Here is a 27,043-nt window from a genome sequence, read left to right as displayed (position 1 = left end):
GTATTTTTTCGTCTCGAGAACGTCTCCTATTGCATAGCAGCACATCTTTGGACCTAGAAAAAATTTTTGGGGTTTTGACATTCATCTCAGCAGCTGTGAAAGTGTCTCTACTTAAACATCAAACGTGCATCTCCTCATACGTATTCAATTGTTGTATATGAGTAAGTTAACCACCCCTTTCTAGTGCATCTTTCCGTACACATTCAATTAAAGCTGAGTAGAATTTTGTAGAAAATCGAGCGAGAGTGGTTAGTTATTAATACCATGAACCGGTCTATATAGACAAACAAATTGTCATTAATTAAAGTACCACTGAAGCTGTTGCACTAGATGCCTTCAAGAGTACATACGTAGTACACTGCACAGTATAATAAAAAAATTATTTTAAAAAATTAATTAAGCTGGAGCAAAGCTGATTCAGTCAGTAAACTGCCTTTTGAATAGTAGCCATAGTCAATGGGCTGTATACGTTGCGCTGATGCAGCATCTTCCTTATTCTTACTGGTATATCTTGACCATCACTCACTTCTGCATGCTTAAGCTTCTTTCATGCTACACACAGGTTATAGAGTATAGTAAATAATCATGCATACAGATAGCAACAGAATTATATTGTCGCCACAAATTGTGACATCGTACTATTTTATTGTCAAATTGCAAATTATGTGGATTCTATTACACGTATATTAACCGCACATGTATTGTACTTATATTCCTCGGTCTCCCTGTCATTAACAACAGCTAGGTAGTCCAACATGGTCTTTGTGCAATGTTGTGTCTTGGTTCACATCTAAGTGGCCTCATCCCCAGACTCTCTCACGCTGGTCTTGTCCAGTGCCTGTATGACAATTCTCTTGTCTGGAAGGGCACCGGACAAGACTAGCGCAAGAGAGTCTGAGGAGACGCTAACATCTATGCATGTACATACATGGTCACTGCTTGTGGTCTACTCGTAAACGTGAATATGAATACATGTACTGTAGTACAATTAATTTCCACTACATCTATTCTCTACTCTGCCATAGCAAATTACAGACACAAAACATAAACAATGCATCATTATCTAGACATGCAAAAGTAGTCTCCAATCCTGTTCTTTCAACTTTGCAAACAAAGTATGAGTGTATAGTATACAATCCAAACCAACCAAGTAGACAGTTTGCGAAATTTTACAATACAGTAGAACAACTTATACAGTATTTTGGAACAAAAAAACATATCAACTTCTGACACACACACACACACACACACACACACACACACACACACACACACACACACACACGCTTAGATTGATATTTCACGGGCCAGGTCTCAGGCAGGCTCGAGTGTCCAGTCGGTCGTCTCCCCCCAGGAGGAGGAAGAAACTGAAAAGGCATTTTCTAACAACTAAACTAAAAATACCAAGCAACCATTTATTCCATTATAAAATAAATAATTATAAGTAGTATTAAGTTTAAACAAAATAATTAATAATTTGCTCTATGTTTTATTGTTTAGTGCGCGCTAGTTACTCCACATGCTGCTGTCCTGTTCATCGCTTCTAAAAGATGACGGAAACTTCTATAGACAATTGTTTTAAGTGTGAGAGAATCTACTTATGCCTCTCAAGAGGTCACGCAGATGGCAATAGTCAACCTCTATACCTAGCAGATTACGTAGTCATAGTGGAAGTGCATTGGTCTAGTGTCAGCTGTTAGTGTTAGTGTTGGCTGGTTAAACTTTTAAACCTTATAATCTAATAGAAACTGCAGTACAGAAATTATAATGTAATAGAAACTACAGTACATGTACAGTAACGTACAAGTATATATAAGTACAAAGCTGAGTGAGTATATATATACCTCCTAGATAAGATGGGCAATTGCTAGACTATCTGAGTTAGTTAGTTAACCGCGTGCAGCACTGTGTACTCTACAATGTCTTCAACCGTTGAAGACACTGGTACCAGTACCAGTATAGCGTTGATCATCATGAAGTTTATCGGAAGGTCCACCAACAAAAGTTCTCAGCCTGGACTAGAGCAGGTTGCATATGCCATTGTACAAATAGTCGTGAAATATTAATATCTTTCTCAGAAGTTAGTTGGAATATTCTTCAAAGAGTAGCGGAACCAACCACTGTTGCAACAACTTCGTCTGAATTTCTTGGTGCCTGCATTCGTTTCAATGATGTCATCACCAGAGTTTCACACAATAATTATATAAGAGCGACGAATACAACGTTTACAAATTGTGATCAAAGGCCAATTTCTGCTCTTCGGGTGTTGTAGCTACTTGTTGATCTCCACTTCTGCAGTCCAGTCGTTCTACACGGCTTGGCGACTGGTGTGTCCACATAAAATGCCTCCATGATATGATTCCATGGATGTTCACTTACGACAGGACAAACTAGTCGCGATATCTATAACCGTTTACTGGAATGACATGAAATCACTTCCAACAACTCACCCAGATGCTCATGATCCCTTGGAAGCAGGTGCGTTTGCCTGCAAAGGTCTTGCAACAGCTTGGCTCAAGTTTCGGTTGACATGGCAATTGACAGTCTATAAACAGAGACACGAAAACGAAAGGAGTAATTGGTTTGTACCCTAAAGCCTGCATAGTGCTGTTCAACGTTGGATCACCACAGCCCATGACCGTGCGGCTATTGGCAGCTTGTCAATTTTTAGCTGCATGAGATATCACAAACCGGAAAAGATGATGTCAAAAAACACAAAGACATGAGCAAAATGAAGCGAGACGAAGACGACGTTCAAAACGTACTATAGCTATACCCTTGAAGCTTGGATTATTCTGTTTGAGATATCAACCCACCTTGTAACTATTTCTTCCGGGCGATTGCTCCACTGACGTTGCAAGAGATCTACTTCAGGCATACCATACAAGATGTCAACACGCCGAGAATTTTGTCACAAACATCTTTGGAATATCATGGTTGGTTTCTTTGACAAACTGCCAAAGTTGAAATTAAAAGCATTCTCCTCCATGGCGAAGTCCGAGCTAATCTTTGAGACGTTGCTGTAAAGCGGACGGAAGCTTCTTTTCGTGAATGATGCATGGCAATCCCAACTAATAGAAATCTTGGCTAAAACGTTCTATATCATTCTCTCTGTATCCACTGCGGTGACTGTCCCTATCACCTCAAGCAACACTGAATAAAACAACGAAGTCGTCTCTACTTCCTTTTCTGGAAAGCTACGGTTCCCCCATTCAAATGTTTGACAAGTAGCGGCTAGTGGACGCAATGGGAACAATTCAAGCAATTTCTAATCCAACACTTACAGGCACTTCAAGATTTTGCATTATAAATGTCCTTGAAATTAAGCACGGCCGGTACATGTTGTCAAGAGCAAGTATCCCGTGTGACTCTATTATAGACATTAGAAGTTTTCAAGAAGTACGTTTGTTATTGCTTACTGGCGCAAAGACCGACGTCGTCATTACCTAGATTAGTCTCATAGTCTAAACAAAAGATTGACCAACTACCTTCCAGGGTATTATGCATTTACTGTCTGTGACACCACCAGCGCTTTCCAAGGCAAAGACAAGAAGAGCTCTTTTCAACTATTAAGTGAATATCTACCCACTCAGAAAAGCATGAAGACTTGAGGTATTTCAACTGTGCTTGTATTGGCAACATTCTAGTCCGTAAACAAAGCTAGATACAAAAGATCTTCTGCGTAAAAGCTTCTGCATGTGTGTGAAAAGTTGCTCCAAGTAGCTACAGATGCGTTGGACCAACATGTCAAACGGGCTAATATACCAGGCATACATTTGGAAGAATGCCCTGGAACAATCCCTAGCCCCCATGGTCATGACTGGATTGTAAACAGAGTCACAAACCATATCAATCAAATGAGCGAGCCAGCCTGGGTGGCAATTTTAGAGATGCAACTGTGACTGCAAGAGTGGATGTACCAGTTGCCTCTGCAGCTGTTTCAAAAATCAGCTACTATGTACAGATGTATGTGGATGTAAGAACTGCGACAACTGTTATCAATCACGCATTGACTGCGATCACGCAAGTGATCAACTTGCCATTTCCGAGATGGCAGACCATGATGACTCTGCAAATGATACAGATACCGACAGCATACCGACGGACTCTGAGATGAACCGCTATAAGCAAGCTATTTATATATATATATATATATATATATATATATATATATATATATATATATATATTGTTTTTATAAAGCAGATAGTTACTATTTTGGCTTGTGTAATTAATAATTAATCAAAAATCTGCTGTGCTCTAGATAGCTGAGTAGCATTTACTAATACATCTTTTGCTGCCGTAAACTAAAACTTTACCAAAGTGTTGCAACTGACTTTGAGTCCTGACTATAAACTCCAGTTCAGTTGCTTCCTCGAGTAGAGCTCTCTAGAGCTCCAGATGCTATACAGCATACCTAATTCAGTCTAGAGACACGATCATCTGCTTTACCTCTTTTATCATAGCTTTTCCATACTCTTTGACTGTCTCTTCGCAACGAAAAAGAAAATGTCCAACAATGCAGTAAAATGTCGCTAATAAAGTGTGTTAACATTGACAAATATAGCCAGATCTTTGCATTTGCAATTTTTTGTGAAACCAAATAATACATTTGTCAAGACAATATTTTCGGCAAAAACACAAAATTTGACTTTTGTCATGACAATGTTTTTTCTCAAAATATTGTCATAAAAAGTAATATTTTTGCATTTTGCCAAAATATTGTCTTGACAAAAGTATGATTTAGTTTCTTCTAAAACTAAATCATACTTTTGTCAAGACAATATCATACTTTTGTCAAGACAATATTTTGGCAAAACGCAAAACATGACTTTTGTCACGACAATATTTTTCTGAAACCAAATAATACCTTTGTCAAAACATTATTTTTTCTAAAACCAAATCATACTTTCGTCAAGACAATATTTTGGCAAAACACAAAATATGACTTGTGATGACAACATTTTTAAAAAACAAATAATGCCATTGCCAAAACAATAGGTTTTTTATAAAATCAAATAATACTTTTGTCAAGACAATTTTGGCAAAACGCAAAATATTACTTTGTCGTGACAATATTTTTTCTGAAGTACAGTACAATATCTGTGTTTGCCATCATATTGTATATTTGGCATGCCCATATTTGCTTTCCAACGTTATACAAAAATTTTAGCAATTTTTGCCAGTATATTTTGTGCCATATTCTTGTGTTATCAAAATACGTTGTAGTTGTTAGATATTGCGTATTCAGTCACTGAAGTTCTATTGAATCCAAAAACAAAGAACGACAATGTGTTCCAGAGTGTTGGCGCTGTTAGTAATAAAATACGCAATTGCAAGCGATCGGACAACCTTCAAAGTGAGGGACAAGTAGAAAATAGTTGCACTTAAAACCATCTAACGTTCGGTTTTTAAAAAGCTTGTGTCTTAAGTGGGTATACAATGCAACTTCATTTTCTGAGACCTGGTCCACGGGGTAACCATTGACTGTCCGAAGATTTTGTGCCACAAGTTTGCATCAATTTTGTTTCCAGATTCACCCATATTTTATCCTGAATGAAGCTGTAATAAAACTAAAATGTTACAATAAATCTACTTTGTGATTAAGTGATTTATAAATTCATGAAAAAACGTGCATGATACAAAACTCCCTATAGCTAAGAAGTCAACTACCAATCACCAATCACCATTCACAACATGTGATAGCAAAATCAAAATCAGACAAAGCAGAGGCTGTTACAGACACTGCTGATTATTAACATTCAACAGCTTAATTCTATGAAATTCGATAACGTAACCATGCAATGAGTGGCAGTGCTACTACCAACTTTTCATGCATTACATGAGGTGTGAACAGCCATAACTGCTGACCTGTAGTCGTTGAAAAAGGCAGACATCCACAAAAACTGCAACGACTTCCATCCCTTGATCAAGTAGAAGAGCTGCAATAAATGCTAGGTAACATATAATACCAACAACATTTCTGCACAGCTGAAGTCAAAGTCAAGTCATGCCAACCTTCAAAGACATCTGATAATAATTTTGACCCTCTCTCAAGCTGCAAAACACATAGCCAATTACACAAATTGCACACATGCACTTTCAGTGTTTTTGGTTACCCAAAAAACCTCAGAACAGGAAAATAATGCACCACATTGCTACCCTACCTTCATTAAGTTAATTAAAACAGTACATTTTTGTAGTACAGATGGTCCTTTCCACCTTAGTAGCCTTCTAACAGTTGAATCAGACTATCTCTATCAAACTGCTATGTATTTCTTCAAGCAAGTCATTTCAATGCAGTGAAGTAAAGTTCTAATTAAATTGCTTCATACGTGTAGTGACATAATGTTCATTGCCATACTATCTTCAATGTGTTTTTTGGCCTAAAGTGGACACCATAAATTAATGTAAACTATTAAAACACAAGTTTAGTGCTTAAGAAATTATTTCACTTAGTGTCATATCACACATACTAGAAATTGCAAGCATTCATCTACTCCTGATCCTGAAACCACAGCTGACAAGAGTTTACCTTTCTTTGTCCAACTTTGATGTACTTGTCTAGCCCAAGCTCCACAGCAACTTGAAACTGAACAATTCGATTTACAAGACTAGTCCTCAGCAGCTAAAAAAATATGTGGCTTATGAGAATTAATACACTTGACATCAATTGTTATCACTCTTTACCGTTAAGTAGCCTTCATCATAGTTCAGAAATCTTTCATACAAGTGGTTGGATACAAGCAACTGTAACACAGCATCTCCCAACCACTCCAATCTCTCATAGCTACCTCTGCATACAAACATTCAAAGTCACTACAGAACGACATCTAGATACAAGTAATGCACACAATGTAAGGTAATTGAAACCCACAGAACTATGGGTAAAAGCCCGTGCCAGAAGACAGATATGATGAAACTGAACATTAATAGAACATTCCAGTCCAGTTAACTCCTGAAATATGGCAAATGTGGCAGACAAACCACTACAGTTAGCAGTAAATGTCTCAATGTCACCTTCAAAAATAAAGATTTCTCTATAAGATGTCTATCTCCACCAGCCTCCCGCTGTTAAAAAGAATGAATACACCATTACATACAATTAAATTTGAGTCAGCAACAACAATCTTATGTAGAAGCCATTATTCCTTTAACATAACGTTAGCAGCAATTTATCAAAGCCATGCCAAACAAATCAGCAAAGGTAAAAACAGCATGCTACCTAGATATTCTTGTTATGTCTCACTTTCAACTGTAACACGCCAAATGCACGCAAGCACCCAGGCAGACATGCATGCACAAATGCATGCACGAGTGCACACATGTAAGCACGCATGCACACTATTACTATTACTACTACTACTGAGAGAACTGGAGTATTTGAAAATCAAACTGTATCATACAAGATAAATAATTAAGCCAGGTACTGTATGCAACATACGCAAAATGATTACATTAAAGCCAAAGCCAAGAGTATGTCTTTGCTGATAGGTGTTCTTCTTGTTCTGCAGCCTCTGAGACACATGATGGATGAGCATAATAAGGCAAAGCCAATGCGACATCTTATCCAGTTGATGCAAGTACTGTAGACAATGTTTTGTTTCAGAGACAGTAGAGACCCTAGTCTTTCAAAAACGTTAAAGTCAAAGTGCTGGCACCTCCAGTACAGAAAAACACAAGAAGAGTAAAAGAAGCATGCTCTATTTGTTTCACCTTTTCTTTGTAGCAACATTTCTTCTCTTGTTCATGGAGTTTGTAGCAGGAAGATATTGCAGAAGACATGTAAGAAGGAGCATTGGGATTGAATATTCTTACATCATAAACAGTTCTTGACAACGACCTCCCAAAATCCACATGCAGACACATCTAAGCAAGCTACATCTTCCGTCGAGTTGTTGCGCTGTAGTAAACTCTCACCAGAAAGGAGCTGTAACTTGGGCTCTACTTCAATATCATGACAAACATCAGAGAGAAGACTTGCTATAAGATCGTAAGATCGCGTACTTCGTTGTGTCTGATTGTTGGGTATCCACCAGTTGGACAGACAAAGCATGATCAATCAATTAAATTTTGACCATAGAGACAAGTATCAGCTAAACGAGGAGGCAACCAATCATATCTAAGGCATAATGTGTCGCAAAATGCAGACTTGTGTAGCAAAAAGTCATGTTTGATCAAAGAAAGCACTGATAACCAGGAACCTTCTCTTTCGCTACATCAATCATTTCATAGCTTTTGAGACTTCATGTTCTACTTGTTCTGCAATCACTTTCATAGTTGATTTCTTTTGCTGATGTACAACTGATAACACGCAATTTTGTTCTTTTTGAACATCTTTCAAATCTGTGTCTTGTTGAAGAATGAGTCTTGACAAAGAAGCTGTTATCATTTGTAAGTTGGTGAACTCTTGACATATAGAAGAAGAAGCGATGATTCCTAGACCGCCAAGTTTAGGAAGAAGAGCAAGCATATTTCTTTCTCTACTTGAAGGAGCTGAATGACCAGTCAGAGCAGAAATCAATTTTGATTTTATTACGTTTTCTAACGATTTGATGACTTCAGAAAGGTGGTCATTCGTTCTAGCCGTATAGGTCCATCTTCCAACAATACCATGTGTGAATGCACAGTGTGCAGCATGTGGCTGTGACTGAGCAATAAAGAAACCTCTTCAATTTGAATTGTCCACTCCTTGATTTTGGCTTGCAAAAGTCACCGCTAAATTTGTGTCTTCCTAGTGGAGCACCAAGATAATTTTTCCCTCTTGTAGTGATGTTTACATTCGTGCCAAGAAATTTCTTGTTTGCTTCTACGAAACTTTCAGGTTTGACTATAACTTATAAGCCAAGATTTACAGTCGTTAGATAATTAACCAAACTTGGGTCCAAGAGAACTCAGATTATTCCACCACTGCCTGAGCGATGCCAGCTTTCCGGCACCAGCAGCGTCATCCGCGTACCATACTTGACGGAGACCATTCGTTTTGTCGATCAATGGCACAGTAGCAAGGGCATACATTGCCATTGCTAGTGGATCACCCTGTGTGGTACCTTCTTGAGACAATAAAATTTCTCCTCCCACGAATAAGTAAGAAGGTCTTCGATAAGCGTTAACTAGAATTGGGTGACTAGCTGGACACAGAATAGAAATATTTGTGAGAGCAACCTGACGGTTTAAGCTGTTGAACACATTGGTTGCATCAACTAGTCAAACACCGTCTGTGTCAGGGTTTGCAAAGATAGAACGCATGGAGTGAATAGCAGCCTCACATCCAGCCTTTTGCCCAGCACAGAGTTGCATGGCTCCTGCAACTGATTGGATGTCAAATTCAAGTGTAGATATAACAGCCTTTCCAATAATTCTGCGTACTGTCTCACATTCTCCTATAGAACGGACCCCAGGATTCTTGTCTAGCGGTATGAGACTGCTGGGATCTACAAATTCAGTGCATAAGTGACGTGTCAAAGCAGCTAAGGCATTACAGAGATCGTTAGAAGAACTCTTGAACGATGAACACAATCGCGTCCAATCAGAAGCTGTTAGACCTGACGAACCAGCACCGCCTTTGATTTCAAAGCCATGCGTCGAATAAAATCTCCATCAATAGTTTCAAATAAAACAGAATGAACTGAAGGAGATTGAATGTTAGAATCTGCAACGGCTTCTGAATAAATAGGTGATGAAGTTGGATGTTTGTTTATTTTTGAGAATTTGACATACTGTTTGCTTGTTGGTATCAGAGACTTGGTCATCAAGAGACAGTAAACCATGGTTATTCTCATCAACAAGGAGACGATCAGCTACAGATACATTGCCATTGGAAACGAGATTAGGAAATTGTCTAGCACCATCGTCTTTGACCATAGAATTACGCTTTCCTGTATTTGCACTTTAAATTATTTGAATTGTATGAGCTTCCTCCAGGAGTTCAATTATGTTACCTTTGCACCAAAAGTCTAAACGACAAGCAAGACAGCTTGAAAGAGGTTGGCCTTTCAATTTTTTACTTGGGCACTGAAGCAAAAGATGTGGCATTACCATAACTGCAATGATGGCAACAGACTCAAGAGATGCAGCATCCACAAAGGCTTGATTCATTTTTGCAAGTTCCAACACAAATTTGCTTCCGATAGATCCAAAGAGAACTTGGAATAAGTTTCAGTGCCAATGAGCAACTTCAGCATAAGCAGGCTCAATCAAAGGTTGAAATTCACTAACAGAGATAGATCCCCAAGTAAAGTTTGGTGGTGACAATTCACGGTATGACTGAAACGACATAGACATTTCTTAAGAGACGTTCTCAGACTCAGAGCCAGTGGTCTCTTTAGTAGCAGCTTTATTGGAGATGAAATCTAGAACTTGTTGAACACAACGTTTTTCACTGGACTAATTCAATGAATTCAGTTGTAATTTATTTTTAGGTGGATCAACAGTATTGGCCAATAATAATGCTGGAGATAAGGAAGTAATCCATGATGGTGTAAAGGATGGAGACATACTGATATGTTAGATGTTGTTTTGAATCAGTTGAACTGGCTAGACGTGAACGAGAATCGCTGGTAGAAGCAGATGCAATAGTCGAAGAAGCACAAGCTGATGTTGAGAGATCTTGATCATTGCTATCAGCTGGCAACTCCCAATTCACACAACGGGCGTGATGAAGCGGGTTGCAATTTGTACACCTCTTACCTTGTTTAGCACAGCGACAAGACTTGCAGCGGCCACTGCTATTACATAGGCAGCATATAGTCATAGCTAAAACTCTTGTCAGAGACTAGAAGCAGAGAGCGAGATTTCAAATTTGCCCCTTAGAATTGAAGTATAAACAGCAAATGACAGACAACAAATATTTTGATAACGAAACACGTTTTAATAATCGTCTGAGGCAAATCGAAATGTATGAAGTTGAGGAACTGACTCAAACTTGAACGAAACAGAGACACAGTTTCACTGAATGTGTAGCCGCCTATATCCGGACTACTACTACGATCTATCATTGCCATAAACGACCACGCTACCCCTTAATCATAAGGGGACAAAGTAGCTAAGCATTGTCTACTTATGTAAATTGTTATATATATATGTCTCCATTCATTCCGTGATGTTGTTGCCCTGGTGTACCAAGAATCATCCTATTCTTTTAGATCTTTTTTCACATTGTCTCTTCAATGCTTTCGAGGGCCTCCTGGTGGCTGTGAATGAAGTAGCCTTCCGAAAAGAATTCTCTTGAAAATTCTGTCATCAGCCATAATTGCCAAATAACCCAACCATTCCAGTTGTATTTTTTGCTACTTTTTCTGTTATATACTCCATGTCACCCCACCTTGTTAACAGAGGACTCGTTGACAGGTGGTCTTTCCACAGCTGGATTCTTGATATACCCAAAACAGATGTAACACACTGATTATGAAACACTTCAATCTTTGTCAAATCACAACGCAGTGGTCTCCAACATTCAGCTCCTTATAAAAGCACAGACAAAACGCACAATTCATAAACTCTGCGTTTTGTTAGTATTGACAGACTTTTGGGTCCAAACACTATTAGCACCAAAGACTTGTATTTATATATATAATTCTGACACAGATTGAACAGACTCATTTCCAACCATCAGTGTTCTTGTCATCACCATTTCCTCCTACTAATAACTTGGTTTTTGAAAAGCTCACTGTCAGACCAAAATCTGAGCAACTGATGCAAACTCGGATATAGCCTGACCGTGTCGATGTCAGAAAAGCAGCAGCAGCAGCAGCCAAATGGCATTCTAGCACCTTGCATTGTTTGAATTCTTCGTGTATTGTCTGAACAATTTACCATCTGTCTTGCAGTTAAATGCGATTCCTACGCAAGCTACATCAGCTATTCTTTCTTGACAATTATTAGTCACCAAGCAAGTTGGAAACAAGCAACATCCTTGACATAAGCCATTCTCTACTTTGATCTCTTCCAAGTGTTTTCCATGAACATAAATCCAAGCTTTCATTCCTTTATGAATAACTTGATTAGGGCTACAACGATTTCATGAATTCCCATATTCTGTAAAGCAATCCATAAAGCTTCTCAAGAAACTGAATCTTATGCTTTTCTAAGTTCAATAAACAAATAGAAAATTCTTGATTGATGTTCACTGGATTCTCCAATAGTTGTCAAACCGTAAAAATATCATGTCTGTGCATCCTCTATCCACACAAAAACCATACTGTGATTCAAGTAATATACCTTCCGTTGCATCCTGCAATCTCTGCTGTGATACTTTTCCAATCTCTTACCAACTACATCTAATAGGAGATTCCTCGCCAAATGTCACCTAAAGATAATTTCCTTTTTGGGTGAATTGGCACGATCACAGCATTAGACCAATCCTTAGGAACTGACTGAAAGTTCACCCTGTATAAAATTTCATCAGAGATCAAAGCATGATCCCAAAGAGCATCCTACTTGACTATTTCTGTTAAGATTTCGGCCCTTACTTCTTTTCAGTCTGCTGATTGCATGCATGCATTACTTCATCTCTTGTAGGCAAGATACCCAGTTCGGCCAAATGAGACGATACCTAAGTTCAATGAATAGAATAATACTAAGGCAGTGTCGTAACAGCAAGGTAACACGAAAAAATTCAAACTCATGTACCGCCATCAAGCATCCGGAATGCGTGCACACGCACACAAGCACACATGTATGCATGCACGCACGCGCACACAAGCACACATGTATGCATGCACGCACGCACGCACGCACACACACACACACACACACACACACACACACACACACACACACACACACACAAACACACACCTCGAACCTTGAACCTTGAGCTGTACATTTTTCGATGATAACAGTGTCCTTTACGGACAAATAACAGAAAAACGTAGTTTGTACTTTGGTGGTTAGGAATAACTAATACCACAAAATTGAGAATGACTTGTTTGATCTCCTTTTCTCCAAAAATGTCTTCCACATTGACATTAAAACAAGCCGTATCTCACAGTTGATACATATATGTTTCCAGTCGCAAACACTCTTGTTGCTCCCTTATCAATACACTTCTTCCGTGTATTCCCATTCTGTGATAACTTACACCAGACTTTCTCCGAAATTTTCCAGCGCCTGAGATCTGATAGAACTACATCTCGCCATCTCTTGGCACCGTGACAAGGTCTCCTTGAATGTAACTCACCAAAGAGTACCTGTTTGGGCTCCTACTGGCATTCATACGTGCTACACAAACACACACACACACACACACACACACACACACACACACACACACACACAAACGGCAACCTAAAATGATAATTTCACACCCTCCTGTCTGACTGCAAGTATGTCAAGTTGGAACAGAGACGTTCTAAGAGCTCGAGACATGGCAAATGCCCTGGAGTTTGTTTACCATCTTCATTTCTTGGAGGCAAGAAGGATATTGGATATTTAATACACAACTCCTTACAACCATCATACTTCACCAAATCAACCATCTAATCTAGATCAGCAGTAGCAGGAGAAGAACTAGAAAGGGCAGCTGCCACAAAACTGATAGTGTAGCTGCAAGTGGCACATTTTATTCAATGGTTCTGAAAACCCAAAACTTGTAAACTCGATCCTTTCACTTGCAAAACATTGAAGCCAATTTCGTCCATTGCAGATCATGCTTCAGCAATTCAACTTTTTAGAACAGTTATCAGCAATGATAACTTGATAATTGCCAGTTATGGCAATTTAATGCCAAGATGTAGAGCCAAGATAGTTCATGCTTATATGCAAGTAGAAGTAGAGGACACTAAAAGTTGAGGCTTACCTGTATGATAAAGTTTGCATGAGTTGCTATGCATAAGGTAATCATGTCATTTAGTATACCAGGTATATGACTGTCATTGAACAAAATATAATAAGACACATTTCCGGAAATTGATCTCACGATATTTACGAACTTTAAACAAAGTGTCTAATTAAACAGTCAAATACAGTGTCCACATCTACCTTAAGTTATTCTAGCTTCTTGTAAAGCTTCAGTAGTAAGTCTAACTGCCAAATACACCTATATATAATTAAATTGTGATAATACTCTAGTAAGTTACAAACCAACCTGCAACGGATGACGTGAGTAGTTCATCCAAACTTCTTCCAATTGCTATATAAAACAAATGGCACGGTAGAGGCACAAACCAAAACATCAAAAGCAACAGCCGCAAGTTCTACCTAGACAACTACCTGTAAATATCAAACTATAAAAGAGATCAGAGACAGATACAGTATTTCAACTAAATGTCACTGTTCCCTAACCCATAATTTTTGTTTCATTTCAGATGACATCATTTGGCATTGCAAAATTGTATGACACTGACCTACCTCTCCAGCAACATTTTCTAACCTACCCTTCAAAAAGGGCCACATTAGCCTATGTGATTCCATTCTGGCTAAAAGTGAGTAAACTGATAACATATTTTCTAGTCGTAACTATTTTCCCTACATACACTATTCTATTCATTACTGAACAACAAACAAAAATACAATTGTCAATAAAAGTATAAAGCATTCAAGCCTTGTGTAATTTCACGCAAAATAACCAAATTTCAAACAAGTTTGACAAAAATGTGATTTGAAAATTAACTCTACTTGTACCACCACACGTATGCTAGAATAAATGTCATTGTAAGTGACAAGCACAGCATTCCAAGCATATATTTCTAACACTTCGACACAGTAAGGTGTTATTCATAAAAGCCAACAGGAAAGTAGCACATGGTAGTTACAGACATGGGCATAATTATGGAGCCACCCCTCATATCAGCTGAGGCAGGAAAATCAACAGAACATTGCAGATTTATGAATATAACTGCTGACCCGCCTAAAGCTGCATCTGATTCTACATCAAATCATGGTAATTGAGTATTGATATTGTTTTGATTGGACGCTTTGACAACTCGTAGCAACAAAACGATTAAGGGATGACCAGACTAACCACCGCCCCCCCATGCATTACCATGTCAGGATTTCGCTCTCTTTGAAGAAATTTGTGGCTTTTAAAAAAGCCGGTTTAGTTCAATGGGTCACACACACTCCAAATAACCCCCACACACTCCATTAAATTCTCAATACTTGGTTGCTCCTCCTCTCGCTCGTCCTATAGCCTCAATTCGTCTTGGGACACTCTCTATCAGATTGTTAATTAATCCCTGGGGTATTTCGTGCCAACTGCACTGCTTCCCACAACTCTTGTTCGGTTTCAGGATGTTTTTTATTTGCCCGAACCTTCAGAACATGCCATAGATTTTCAATGGGGTTTGCATCTGGTGACTTAGCAGGCCAGTCCAAGACAGTAACCTCGTTGTCCCACAGCCATTGCCTGGTTGAGCGCGAGGTGTGAATTGTCACGTTGTCTTGCTGGAAGATAAAATCTTCACCGACTAAACGACGAGCATCTGGCAGCATGACATCACCCAGGATCTGTTGGTAGTCTTCTGAATTCAGACGGCCTCGTATGCCATGAAGAGAGCCTACACCTTGAAAGCTGATGCAACCCCATAGCATAATGCTCGTTGGATGCTGCACTACAGGCTGACAACATTCTGCGCTAAATTCCTCTCCTTTTCTCTGCCACACGTACAGGCAGTCATCACTTCCGATGCTGATTTTCACCTCATCGGAAAAGACAACATGTTTCCAGTCCTCCAACGTCCAGCCACGATGGGTGACCGCCCATGCATGTCGACTTCGCTGATGTTCACGATTCAACTGCGGCTTCTTGCGTGAACAGCAAGCACAAATTCCTTTTTCCCTGAGACGGCGAGTGATGGTTCTTCGGGACAATGACTTGCCACATGCCGCTGAAAGTCTACCTTGCAACCGTCTCGTCGTCACCTTTCTGTAAGTAAGTGCAAGTCGTTCGAGTAAACGATCCTCCCTAGCTGACGTTGATCTTTTCCTTCCAGATCGCTTAATGTAATCACTACTGCCTTCTTCCCATCGTTTCACGCACTTCTGTACTGCCCCACGAGACTTTCTACCAATCTGGCAATTTCACGATGAGACAAGCCCGTCTGGTGGAGACCTTCGATCTTGCCTCTAGAACATGGGCTGAGTTGGCGAGCGCTTGGCATTTACGCAATAGAACACGACCGTGAGATACTGAAAAAATCAGCTGAATGCGACTTGAGAGAAAGCACAGGTGATTTGAGAAGACAGCTGACCATTTCCCCGCTAGAAATTGCTTAGCGCTCAATCGAAACAGCTGATTTCTCTATAACAGTCGCCATATTTCTGTACATTGTTGCAAACCTAAAGTCACTCCGTCAGCAATCTTTGCTAACTGGACTGTGACAGAAAGGACTGGACAGGACATTAGCACTGCAGAACAAGTTTCAGCAATGCAGAACAGTGACCAACGAATTTTAGTCTCAATTGCTGGTCTAAACCGTTCATGTTGTGACGTCACAAGAGCAGATGAGAATAGCCTCAGAATATGAAAGTAAACTGAAACGTATAGCCTCTATTTAATCTTTGAGAATGTCTTCTAAAATAAACAAAGTCATTTTATTGTTTAGAAGCTTTTTGAAAATGATTTTGATTATTAACTTTCAAATTTACTGATTGAACTGGCAGCAAGAAGCAGTCATGTGTCTCAACAGGTCACACATCTCCTGCAATCTCAGACATGTGGATGGCACAATCAGAGCCATTACCTCACCATTATGACTTGTTTTAATTTACTACAAAGTGCAGCTGTCACTGTAGATGCATCTACTTGGACTGTCTGAGAAAGTCTAATAACTTCTTAATCTGGGTCACATGCTCAGGGTGGCTCCATAATTATGCCCATATCTGTACATTCAACTGCCACCAACCGGAATATCTTGAAACAACACCTGTGCTATCGATTTCTGACACAGCGGCATTCCTCCATCTAAATATATTGCTCCTGAAAACAAAGGCAAATTAAAACCATTGATCAAAACCATAAATGGGAATTATTTAAACTTGCAAAAACTAAAACCTGGTAACGTCACACGATTTGGCAAATGTGACATCCAACATATATATACAAATCTCTGTAGTTATATCTATATCAAATCTCTGTATCTGGCTATATACCTTCGCGCTTATCCAATTTGGAATTAGAAATGTATGTTAAACAAGCAATTTCCTATCCCAAAGCTTTGCAGTTACTATTTATTACCATTTTGTTATTGCTGTTATAATTACAATTATTACTGTACTAGATAATTAAATCACACACACACACACACACACACACACACACACACACACACACACACACACACACACACACGATGGCCTGGGTTGTTGATTTCAACAAATGTCATTCATGGTTTTGTCTGTGTCAAATAGCCCAATGTGATCCACAGACATGACCAGCTGTCACAAATATATTGGGTGCTCCAATGGTAGTTCCCTGCCTTTGGAAATTGTATCTTCATTATATTAGCCTCACAGTAATCATCTTCAAATTGTTGGATTGCAGTATTGATCACATAGTGACCTGTCATTAGCTATTTTTCCCATTGTAGAAGATTTTAGTAAAATATCCGGGTCTTCAAAAAAATTTTAATTTGTCTTCAACAGGATATAGCTACCAGTCAATAATGCAATCAGCCCGGGTGAGGAACGGGATCCATAACGGCCTATATTCTACTTTGAGATAATTGAACGAGATAAAACTCTCAACAAAATTCCTGAGAATTCTGTCCAGCTGTTAATTCTTCAGAACAGAGTACAATGCAATAAATTAATTAACTAGCAACTAATAATTTAACCTGCCCTTGCAGAGAATGGGCCAGTGAGCGAGTAAATATAGATAGGAGAGCTGTGTGTGTGTGTGTGTGTGTGTGTGTGTGTGTGTGTGTGTGTGTGTGTGTGTGTGTGTGTGTGTGTGTGTGTGTGTGTGTTTGTGTGTGGACACAGACATTCATTCTGTATCGCAAAGGATACTTCAGCTTTTGTAAATTGACAAAACTATTGTGGCAGAAACATGGGTACGTTTGCAACCAAACTGAACGTATATCATCCTTTTGTCAGCGTTGCAAAGGATATGGTTGCAAATGTGGATGTATCGCAGGCATGTCTAAGGTTAGATCGTTTTCACATGATTTGTCTACACACGATTGCTGGTATCAGATGGCAGGATTTGGTTCTTACAGAATTCGAAGTTCTTAGCATCTGCAACATGAATGATATTGAGATAATCTGACATTCCTTCAATCAGCATAATTTCATTGGTCACGGCACTTGGTTCTTATGAATAACTAGCTGAGTAGCCCGTTCTTCGCCGGGAATGATTAGATTATTGATGTTTAGTTAATTAATATCTCGTTGAAGCATTGCAAATGACAACGACACGTACAGTCGATCTATATGGAACTGGTGTGGGTGTGCGTTTGAATGGACTGGAAGATGTTAAGTAATATCCCATTGTAGACAAATGAAAATGTAACCGAGTGTCCCGTTTCCGAGAAATTAGCAGCAAGTCTTCCGTCCAGAGTTAGATATCCGGGCATCAGAAACCTGAAGGATGTACAGTTATTTATTCACCTGGATATTTAGTTCCCCGGATATATAACCAGTCACGCCTTATCTCGCAGCTATTCTGTCACAGTCCCGTTGGACGTCGTCAGTTTGAAGACGTTGCTGCCTTTGTAGGAAACAGGTGTAACGAACGTGGCAGCTGTTCCATGCGCGTACACGGGCAACAAAGGTAGGGATATTTTTAAAAACTCAGATATAGTCAAAAATATGTTGGTGTTATCTACGTAGCTGGCAATAAATGACACGCTCTGTGCGTACTATCCGAGGTCAGGAATGGGCAGTTTAAGTTGGTAGAGATCCGAAGCATTGTTTTGGAGAATTTGCTCGTGAATGGAGGCTTCACCTTGCTAGATCCACAAGAAATTGCGTCGTCCCAAGAGAACTCTGGAAGACTAACGGCACCTTAACTGTCGAGCTCCATCAATTTGGCGTGCGCGAACAAAATTTGGTGGTGCTGTAACTCGCCGTTTTGGAGATACGTGATTACGTACATGGAGACACACATACACACACACACACACACACACACACACACACACACACACACACACACACACACACACACACACACACTCACACACACAAATGGACAAATGGATAAATGGATATGCCCTTCAGTACTGTACTGAAGAGAGCAACCCAGCCTATTTCTAGGTGGGGCCTCCGGCACTACTTAGAGATTTAGGCCACACTGACGTACGCCTAAGTGCTTGGCCAGAGCATCATAGGGCACTGACTTTGGGGCAGCATTGGGACTGGACCTCAAGCCCACATGTACCTATGCTGCATGATGTTTTGCCAAGCCAGCGGTCTTGTCCACCCCAGTCAATGACCAGGTACTCATTTATACTCCTAAGTCAAGAGAGGCAATTGCGTGTGAGTTCCTTGCCTAAGGAAATTATGCCTGTGCCCATCCCATCCTTGAACTCAAGACCCAAAGGTCCCAGATGTTCCCATTCTCCAATTGCACACTCTAACCAATTGAGCTACAGACGCTGCCCCCCTCCTCCCACACACACAAAAACATGCATACACAAAGTGTAAATACAAGTACACTCAAACTTCCCTAATCCGGAAAGTATGGGATCAGCCGCTGTCTGGATTCTAGAAATGTCCGGAAGATTGAGATAGCTAGCATGCGTTACTTCCTTAGAATCCAAGACCATTTTAATGTGAACATCATACCAGTTGTGCATACAGTATGCAAATACAGTACATGCTTGTACTACACTGTAATGTACATGTGCACTTTTGTACAACAGTTACATATGTTACATACACTTTCTCCTATGCACTGGTACGTGATAGTCAAGACGATTTGAGAATTGAGTGTCTCAACGGGGAGTTTCTTACCAAAGTGCATACCCTCAAAGTCCCAAGACCTGATATGTGCTGAGTAAAAGTGTCTGGTTTACGGAGATATCCGGATCTCAGAGGTCAAGATTAGGGAGGTTCGAGTGTATAATATATATATATATATATATATATATATATATATATATATATATAAAGCTTGATAGATAAATTTTGTGATCTCTTACCAAAAACAGCTTTAAGGCATCCAGCTAAACAGCCATCCTGTTCATTGTTACTGACATGTGCTCTTTGATCAAATTTGATTTAATTAATTAAGAAGACACAGCTGCATGAGGCTAGATTCAGCGGATTACCAGTATAGCCTAAATGGCTGTACCACTCATAAATCCTAGCTGGATGTTCAACCTCAAGGCACTGTGTCTTCACACCAGAGAAACAACAAAGATATAAACAGTTTACCTCATGTAGCAATTCAAGCCAGTACCCTAAATTACAACATAAAATTGAAACAAATACACAAATTGCTAACAGCAAATATGCATATATGTCAAAAAACCTTAGCAAGAATGGTCAAGTGTGTGTTCTCTACAATTGCTTTTCTGTACATCGATAGGCTGCCTTCTGACAAATCAGGAAACAAATGAAACAAGTGCAAGCTAAACAAAACAGGTAGCGAATCAACATCTTGGCTTCTAAATGATTTCATAATAACTTTCATTTCTGTCAATTTCCATGCATGTCTGCCTAACGTTCTAGTGTGTACACGCATGACCATGCACCTATACGAGTATGTGATTGACTTGTGACAAACTGATGTGCACCAGGGACATTGCCTTACAGTAGCAGCAAATCCTACATTTTGAAAAACTTACCAAAGCTAAGACTGCCACCATGTACCATTTCCCATTCTTACAATAGCAACACTACACCCATGACTAAATAACTTTAGCATTCTGTAAACTGTTCTTTGTCCACATCTCAGGCTGTCCCCAAATCTGCACCACAATGTTTTCCTCTTTGATTCTTAGAAGAGAGTAAAGGGTAGCTTCTTGGCAACAAACAAACCATGCAGGAACAAGCGATTTATGTTTCCTGCCTTGAACACTCAGAATTCTAAATGTGTTACATTGTTGCTGTTTCTTTCACTAACGTTTCAGCTACGATCCCGTCACTGTGGTGTATCAATTAATACAAAGCTCTCAAACCAGCCTTACCGACTACAATTAACAAGATGTCAGTACCATAACAACAACAACAACAACAACAACAACAACAAGAACAATAAGAACAACACATGAAGTAGCATCAAAGAGTTGCTTCTTCGTGCATTGCGCATAAAGCATTGACATCACCCTTCTCATCAAAATCAATTCAAAGATTAAAATTACATACAATTTGCTAGCAAACACAACAGTGTAATTACATCCACATCCTAATTTGAATGAGTGGAGCAAATAAACCATAGTATACGACTAAGCAGCCACGCATTCAGTAGACATGCATACTTAAAACGATGCATGCAAAATCTAAATGGTCAAATTTTTAGTTTCAAATGTGCTGTTTATCATTCACAGCAAACATTTTTCTACTGAAAGTACAAAGTTGATTTCAAGTACACTGTTTACTTTGGAGGCCGGTACAGCATTGTATAATATTTCTGCTAGCTGTCACAAGCTAATGAGAGCAATACACTCATCTTTCAAGTGTATAGCATCAATAGTGTACTACTATTGCTTATGACAAGTGTTTTAAACTTAATAATAAAATGCCAAATTTACTCAAACAAAACTCTCATCTTTGAAAATCTATTTACAGCATACCATGCACAATAAAAAGATGTATATAACAGTCAATCCAAAAAGCTGCTACTAATTGCTGAAATGCAATATTTATAATTATTTATGTCTTACCCTATAAAACAACTCTGCAACTACAGCTCTCCTTTACACAACACCTACTAGTACTTCATACTGCACCCTGAAAAGATACACTTTTTAAATCATACACTTCCAAAGCATTGTCTCTGCTTCCCATCTAAGATACTACATTTCCTAAGTCTACTACGTTAGCAAGGCAGTGTCACAACTACTCACAAATGGTAGTTAACAACTCGGCTGTCTCACAAACAGTTGAGAAGTAGATCCATATATAATGTTCTAATTAATAATCTTTAGCCTATAAGACTAAAAACATTAGGATCCAAAAACATTTTCCTGCTGTTCTTAAGGATGCTCCATCTCTAATGTCTTTCTCTCCCAAGTTCTGTGTACTCTGCCTCAATTGCTGCTTTAGTACTATAAGAAGGCTGCAGCAAGGTTATCGCTGATCCAGCATTGCATGTTATTTTATGACATGCTGATCACTACAAACTACAAAAAAAAGTAAAGCCAGCACGCTGCGTTCAAATAGCATAATTTGGCTTTCAAATCTATACAGCATGCAGTTTGCACACAAGATTGCGACTGGCATGGGTAGCAACCCACAAAAGTCAATACATTGTATTAAGTTTCACTCAGCATTTTTTATACTCAGACCTCCTAAACATTCACAAAGCCATGGCTAGTTGATTAGAGTTCAACAGAGTAACAATACTTCAGTACATGTAAACATAAAAAGCCACAACCATTACTAAAACAGTCTAAAGTTACTGATAATTAAAGTGATGCCATAAACGTTCAAAGGTAAAACTTTGTAAATTTTGGTTTCACTTAATTAACAGAGAATGATAGAAGGCTGACACACATATGTCAATGTTTTAACACTTTCAGGTTTCAGATAAATTTAAACAATAACAACTTTCAAATAAGAGATATAAATCTGTACCATATAACATTAAATATTGGTGGGAATATATTTTGGCAAATTGGTGAATTTTCCAGCAAGCACCAATTTAAAACCTGCCATTTGGCCACTACAATATTGTGACATCATTTAACTTCATCACCCACATGTATCTAGACTCGAGAGTCCAACCGGTCGTCTCCCCCCAGAAGGAGAAAGACCTTTCTCTTCCTGGGGAGAGATGAAAGGCAATGTGGCGGTACCTAACGCAGATGAGGCCACAAGACGGTAATCTCTGCTTCCCGTCTATTGTGCATACCCTGTCTAGCAGGAAGATTAAACATGAGAAAAAGACCGTGAAGTTCAGATCAATTATCAAACAACAATGTCCACCCACCAAATAACATCCACCAATATGCTTAATTAAAATCTCATTATAGATGCAGTATAACAATTTCCATCAGATCCTATTGAGATTTAAACCTGATTAATGCAAATTTTGTGTAACCATCAAGAATGTGAGCATCAATCCCAATCCTACTAGAAACCCCATATCCACATCAAGATCCATCAGAAACCAATGATCATAAATCTATTGCATTTGAAATCTTCCAAGTCACAAAAAAAGAAACTAATAACATCAGCGCTATCTAAGAAAGCCTACCTTACCAAACAGTAAGACAAGCTCAAGTTCTTGCCACTAGCACTAAAAACTGACTGTGACTTCTCTTCATTTCCAAAGTGTGACTTCTCTTTGCTAAAGTGTTCAAGTCTAATTGCCAATTGTAGACAATGCGTAGAAACAAATATAATCTTTCCTTTCACTTCAAATTCAGCATTTTAGCTGGAGCTTCAACAATTAATAATCCTGTTCTATTTTGAATAGACCACCTCGTAATCTAGGCTTGGTCGTTGTGCTAAAATTTTGCAACTGGTATGCCACATGCTTGTGTCTTGGTATTGTGAAGCCCTCTCCTGTTATTTGGTGGTAAACGTTAAACCTAATGTTTCAAATTGTAAACAAAAATATACTTGGCAATCTAACTCTAAGTCTGTTGTTATATGTCTCCAATTTGATCACAGAATGATGCATCGTTGTTTCCTTCTATAGTTCAGTAAAGTGACAAACAATACATATAACCAGTCCTTCAAAAGTAGCTTTCTTTCACAAATCGCAACAATTTGTAGCAACTGTTACTTAGTTAGCAGTCCAAGTCCAGTAAATCTATTTATATTTAGCCTTGACATAAACTTAAACAGCATTGACTGAAAGACTAATTCAAGATGTAAGAAACTAAAACAGCTTACAAACTGATAATCAACTAACTGTACTAACGTCGTTACGTAGTAGATCACCGCATCTCCCAGAAATTGCAAACATTGATTATGTCCATCACTGTATCAAACACATAGACTTATCAAAAAAATAAGTCAAAAACATGTATACTATAACTTACACAAATGATTCTATACTACAATCTTCCACCTTCAATCCAGACAATTTACAGTAACCTACACACAAATTACGTTAAAGTAACCTACACACAACTGCAAAACTTAACAGTACTAAACTATAATGTATATATAAGAAAGTTAGTTCTTGTAATAAAACACACAATTTTATCATTTGAGAATTGGAACACTGTACAAATGTTAATTAGATAAAGCATGCTGATCAAATCGGTTTGCTATCTTATTGTTGCATACAGTGTAGGTGTAGGAACCACGTGGGCCATGCTCCCATCAGCAGCCTATGGTCACTGTATCTAAAAAAAATTTGGGTCATCGTGAAAACAAGCTACAAGTGAAAGAAAACAAGAAACTCCAATAATGGCATCCAGGTTGGCCGCCCCAAACTGGATGCCATTCTTATGCCTGTGTTGTATAATGAAGCTACGTCCATTAAAAATTCCTATTCAAAATATGAGTTTACAGAGCAAATAGAAAACTACTGAACTCACTAGTTTTCCAGTCAAACAACCTAAGCAAATCATGTATATATACTCCAATGCATCAGTAAAGCCATAAATCACAATAATGAATAGAATACTCTAAAGTACCACTGTCATCAACAGTTAATCAATTTTCTTAGTCCCAAATTAAGCTACAGCTACATATACTGATGTGTACATTACTTTGCTTCTTTTTGTACAGTCGCGAAACTTGACAAGAACCATACATAATGTATCTTGGACCACAGTTGGTGTAAGCTCGTTGAATAAGACTAGACTCAATGTTACCTACGCCAACAGTAAATGATGAATGTGTAAGAGATGTCTACAAAACAAAATTAACTTAATGTTACAATAAACAAGAAAAAAAAAAACTGCACCTGTAGTAGTGATTTGTCTTTAAATGTGTACGACAAATCAGACTCCAAAGAAGCCAGTGATAAAAAATGACGAATATGTTCAAACACTGCTGGCATAACCAGAGCATTCTAAGAAAGACACAACTGATACTGCAATAGTGCATACCAACTCCTTATTCCAATTAAGTTACACAACCATTAGCTACAAGCTACACTTTACACTAACAAGGTTGTATCCAAATTACCAGATCTTATGCATATCAATACCAATACTTATCATTAAGACAACAGTGTCAATTTACATAATTCTAAAGGAAAATGTAATCTACAAAATTTCCAATACTCTTATTCCAATGTCAGCACTCTGTGTATATTTTTTAGTAGATTTCAACTTAAATTTGATGATGAAAACAAATTTTACTGTGTGCCAAAACTCTGCACCATAAAAATTTTGCCATTATTGGTTTACTGGTATAAGCTCAACTGTTTTAAGGATTGACATGTTCCATATGCACTAAACCACTTATATTCTAGACTGCTTTTTCTAAACTGGTTTGTAATAAGTCTAGCAAAGTAGTTCACTCTGAAGACAGTAGGGGTCAAGAGTAGCGTGCACTCTGAATTTGTTCTGATGGCATCTACTATCATTCTGTTAGCATGGGATTTGGATGTGTCATCAAATAAAAGAATGCTAGACCTACATGATAAATTTGGAGTCTCAGTAAAACCACCTGTTGCACTGACTCAGCAACAAAGCAGCCCAATGTACTACAGCAAGTGTTGTTCCTGGAAATACTGCTCCATTGCAAAAGAGATTTGTCCAGATAACTTGTACATCCCGGATGCACAAGTCCCTAGCAGAAACAGTCACCTTGAACTGGTTTATAATTAGTTATATATAGTTACAAAACATGGGGCATTACTTGAGCATGGGGCATTATTATTTTACAAGCACAACAACTGTTGCATTGTTCTTGTGCAATAAAGCAACACACTACACAAACAACACAAACTACCTACCTAATCTAATCTTACAGTCTTACTGGTATGTATTCTGGATACTTTCGCTTTACTTGAGTTGTATTCCTGGTCTGTTGCATAAGTTGAATCTTCATCATCATTCAGTGATGCTATCTGGGTGTTCATTTCATCTCAAACGTACGCATTGATAAACACACATGCATATAATTGGGTTTGAATACTACCCCAGGGGCACTAATCAAGCATGGAGCATAAATTTCGTTATAGGGTCACCTTGGGGCATTATTTGAGCACGGGCACAATTTAGCATAGGGCACTATTTGCAGAAATACGATAATAAATGTATGTATTGTGAGCATACCTTGAGTAAATGTACAACAAGCAATGAAGTGCAATAAATGTATTATATAATGTAGAGAAGTTGCCCAAATCTTAACTTAAACCAACTCAATTCATCTAATATTATGAAACTTAAATACAGCAACAAGATGTTTGAATTAAGTTTACATAGAATTGCAAACATTCATCATTCTTAAGCCTGGTTCACAATACACCTCACGTGGCGTCGCGTCGCGAGGTGTATTGTGAACCAGGCTATAATCATACTAAGATGCCTACTGTCTGCTCCCCATAAGTGTGAAATTTGAAAATCATCAATATCTCCACTGTTTTTGAACTTTCAAGATGATCTCGGTATCGTTAGAAACCCTAGGTCTGGCATTTCTGTTTATCAAATTATCTAAGTCCTTCCTACAAAGGAAACAGAAAAATAATACTTGTGCATATCAAAGCCAAACGGGTAGAGCAATGGTTATTATCCAACTATCTTGTAAGACCAACAGATCAGCAGCTGGAACCATTGACGATAATTGGTGTAACATGGTCCAACTGGAGCAGCTCTTAGTGCTCTAATGAGCACACCTGGTGTTAACTCTACTTCATTACTCACTTCCGAGTTCACACTTACGAGGAATAGTCAGTAGTTTCCATAGGTCCAAAACATCATACTAAAATTCACATAGGTCAAGCTTTAAACAGAACATTTCCAACATGATACAGATTTGACCTTACAACCAAAGCTATGTACCAAGATGTCAAATTATCAAGTTC

The 27,043-nt window shown here is 38.5% G+C and overlaps 1 protein-coding gene across 3 annotated transcripts in view; it reads right to left on the bottom strand.

The window, feature by feature from the left end:
• Positions 1-223: 223 nt before the first annotated feature.
• The window catches only part of LOC134185966 (ribonuclease 3-like), a 42,284-nt gene continuing 15,464 nt past the window's right edge, over positions 224-27,043 (bottom strand). The window contains exons 16-31 of one of the 3 annotated variants that reach the window (XM_062653858.1): positions 24,974-25,081; positions 24,777-24,918; positions 24,099-24,153; positions 23,978-24,037; positions 20,417-20,516; positions 20,320-20,345; positions 20,085-20,146; positions 16,845-16,918; positions 14,087-14,131; positions 7,021-7,071; positions 6,855-6,958; positions 6,691-6,796; positions 6,536-6,628; positions 6,019-6,058; positions 5,872-5,954; positions 224-552 (exon numbers count right to left, since the gene is read on the bottom strand). In XM_062653858.1, coding sequence (XP_062509842.1) covers positions 523-552; positions 5,872-5,954; positions 6,019-6,058; positions 6,536-6,628; positions 6,691-6,796; positions 6,855-6,958; positions 7,021-7,071; positions 14,087-14,131; positions 16,845-16,918; positions 20,085-20,146; positions 20,320-20,345; positions 20,417-20,516; positions 23,978-24,037; positions 24,099-24,153; positions 24,777-24,918; positions 24,974-25,081 — 1,179 coding nt within the window. In that variant the 3' untranslated portion in view covers positions 224-522. Of the gene's footprint in view, positions 553-5,871; positions 5,955-6,018; positions 6,059-6,535; positions 6,629-6,690; positions 6,820-6,854; positions 6,959-7,020; positions 7,072-14,086; positions 14,132-16,844; positions 16,919-20,084; positions 20,147-20,319; positions 20,346-20,416; positions 20,517-23,977; positions 24,038-24,098; positions 24,154-24,776; positions 24,919-24,973; positions 25,082-27,043 lie in introns of those variants that run through there. The other 2 variants (XM_062653859.1, XR_009970883.1) reach the window with 2 other exon arrangements.

The sequence above is a fragment of the Corticium candelabrum genome, chromosome 10, assembly GCF_963422355.1.
Source record: "Corticium candelabrum chromosome 10, ooCorCand1.1, whole genome shotgun sequence".
Lineage (NCBI taxonomy): Eukaryota > Metazoa > Porifera > Homoscleromorpha > Homosclerophorida > Plakinidae > Corticium > Corticium candelabrum.
This window is presented reverse-complemented; position numbering and strand designations above follow the sequence as displayed.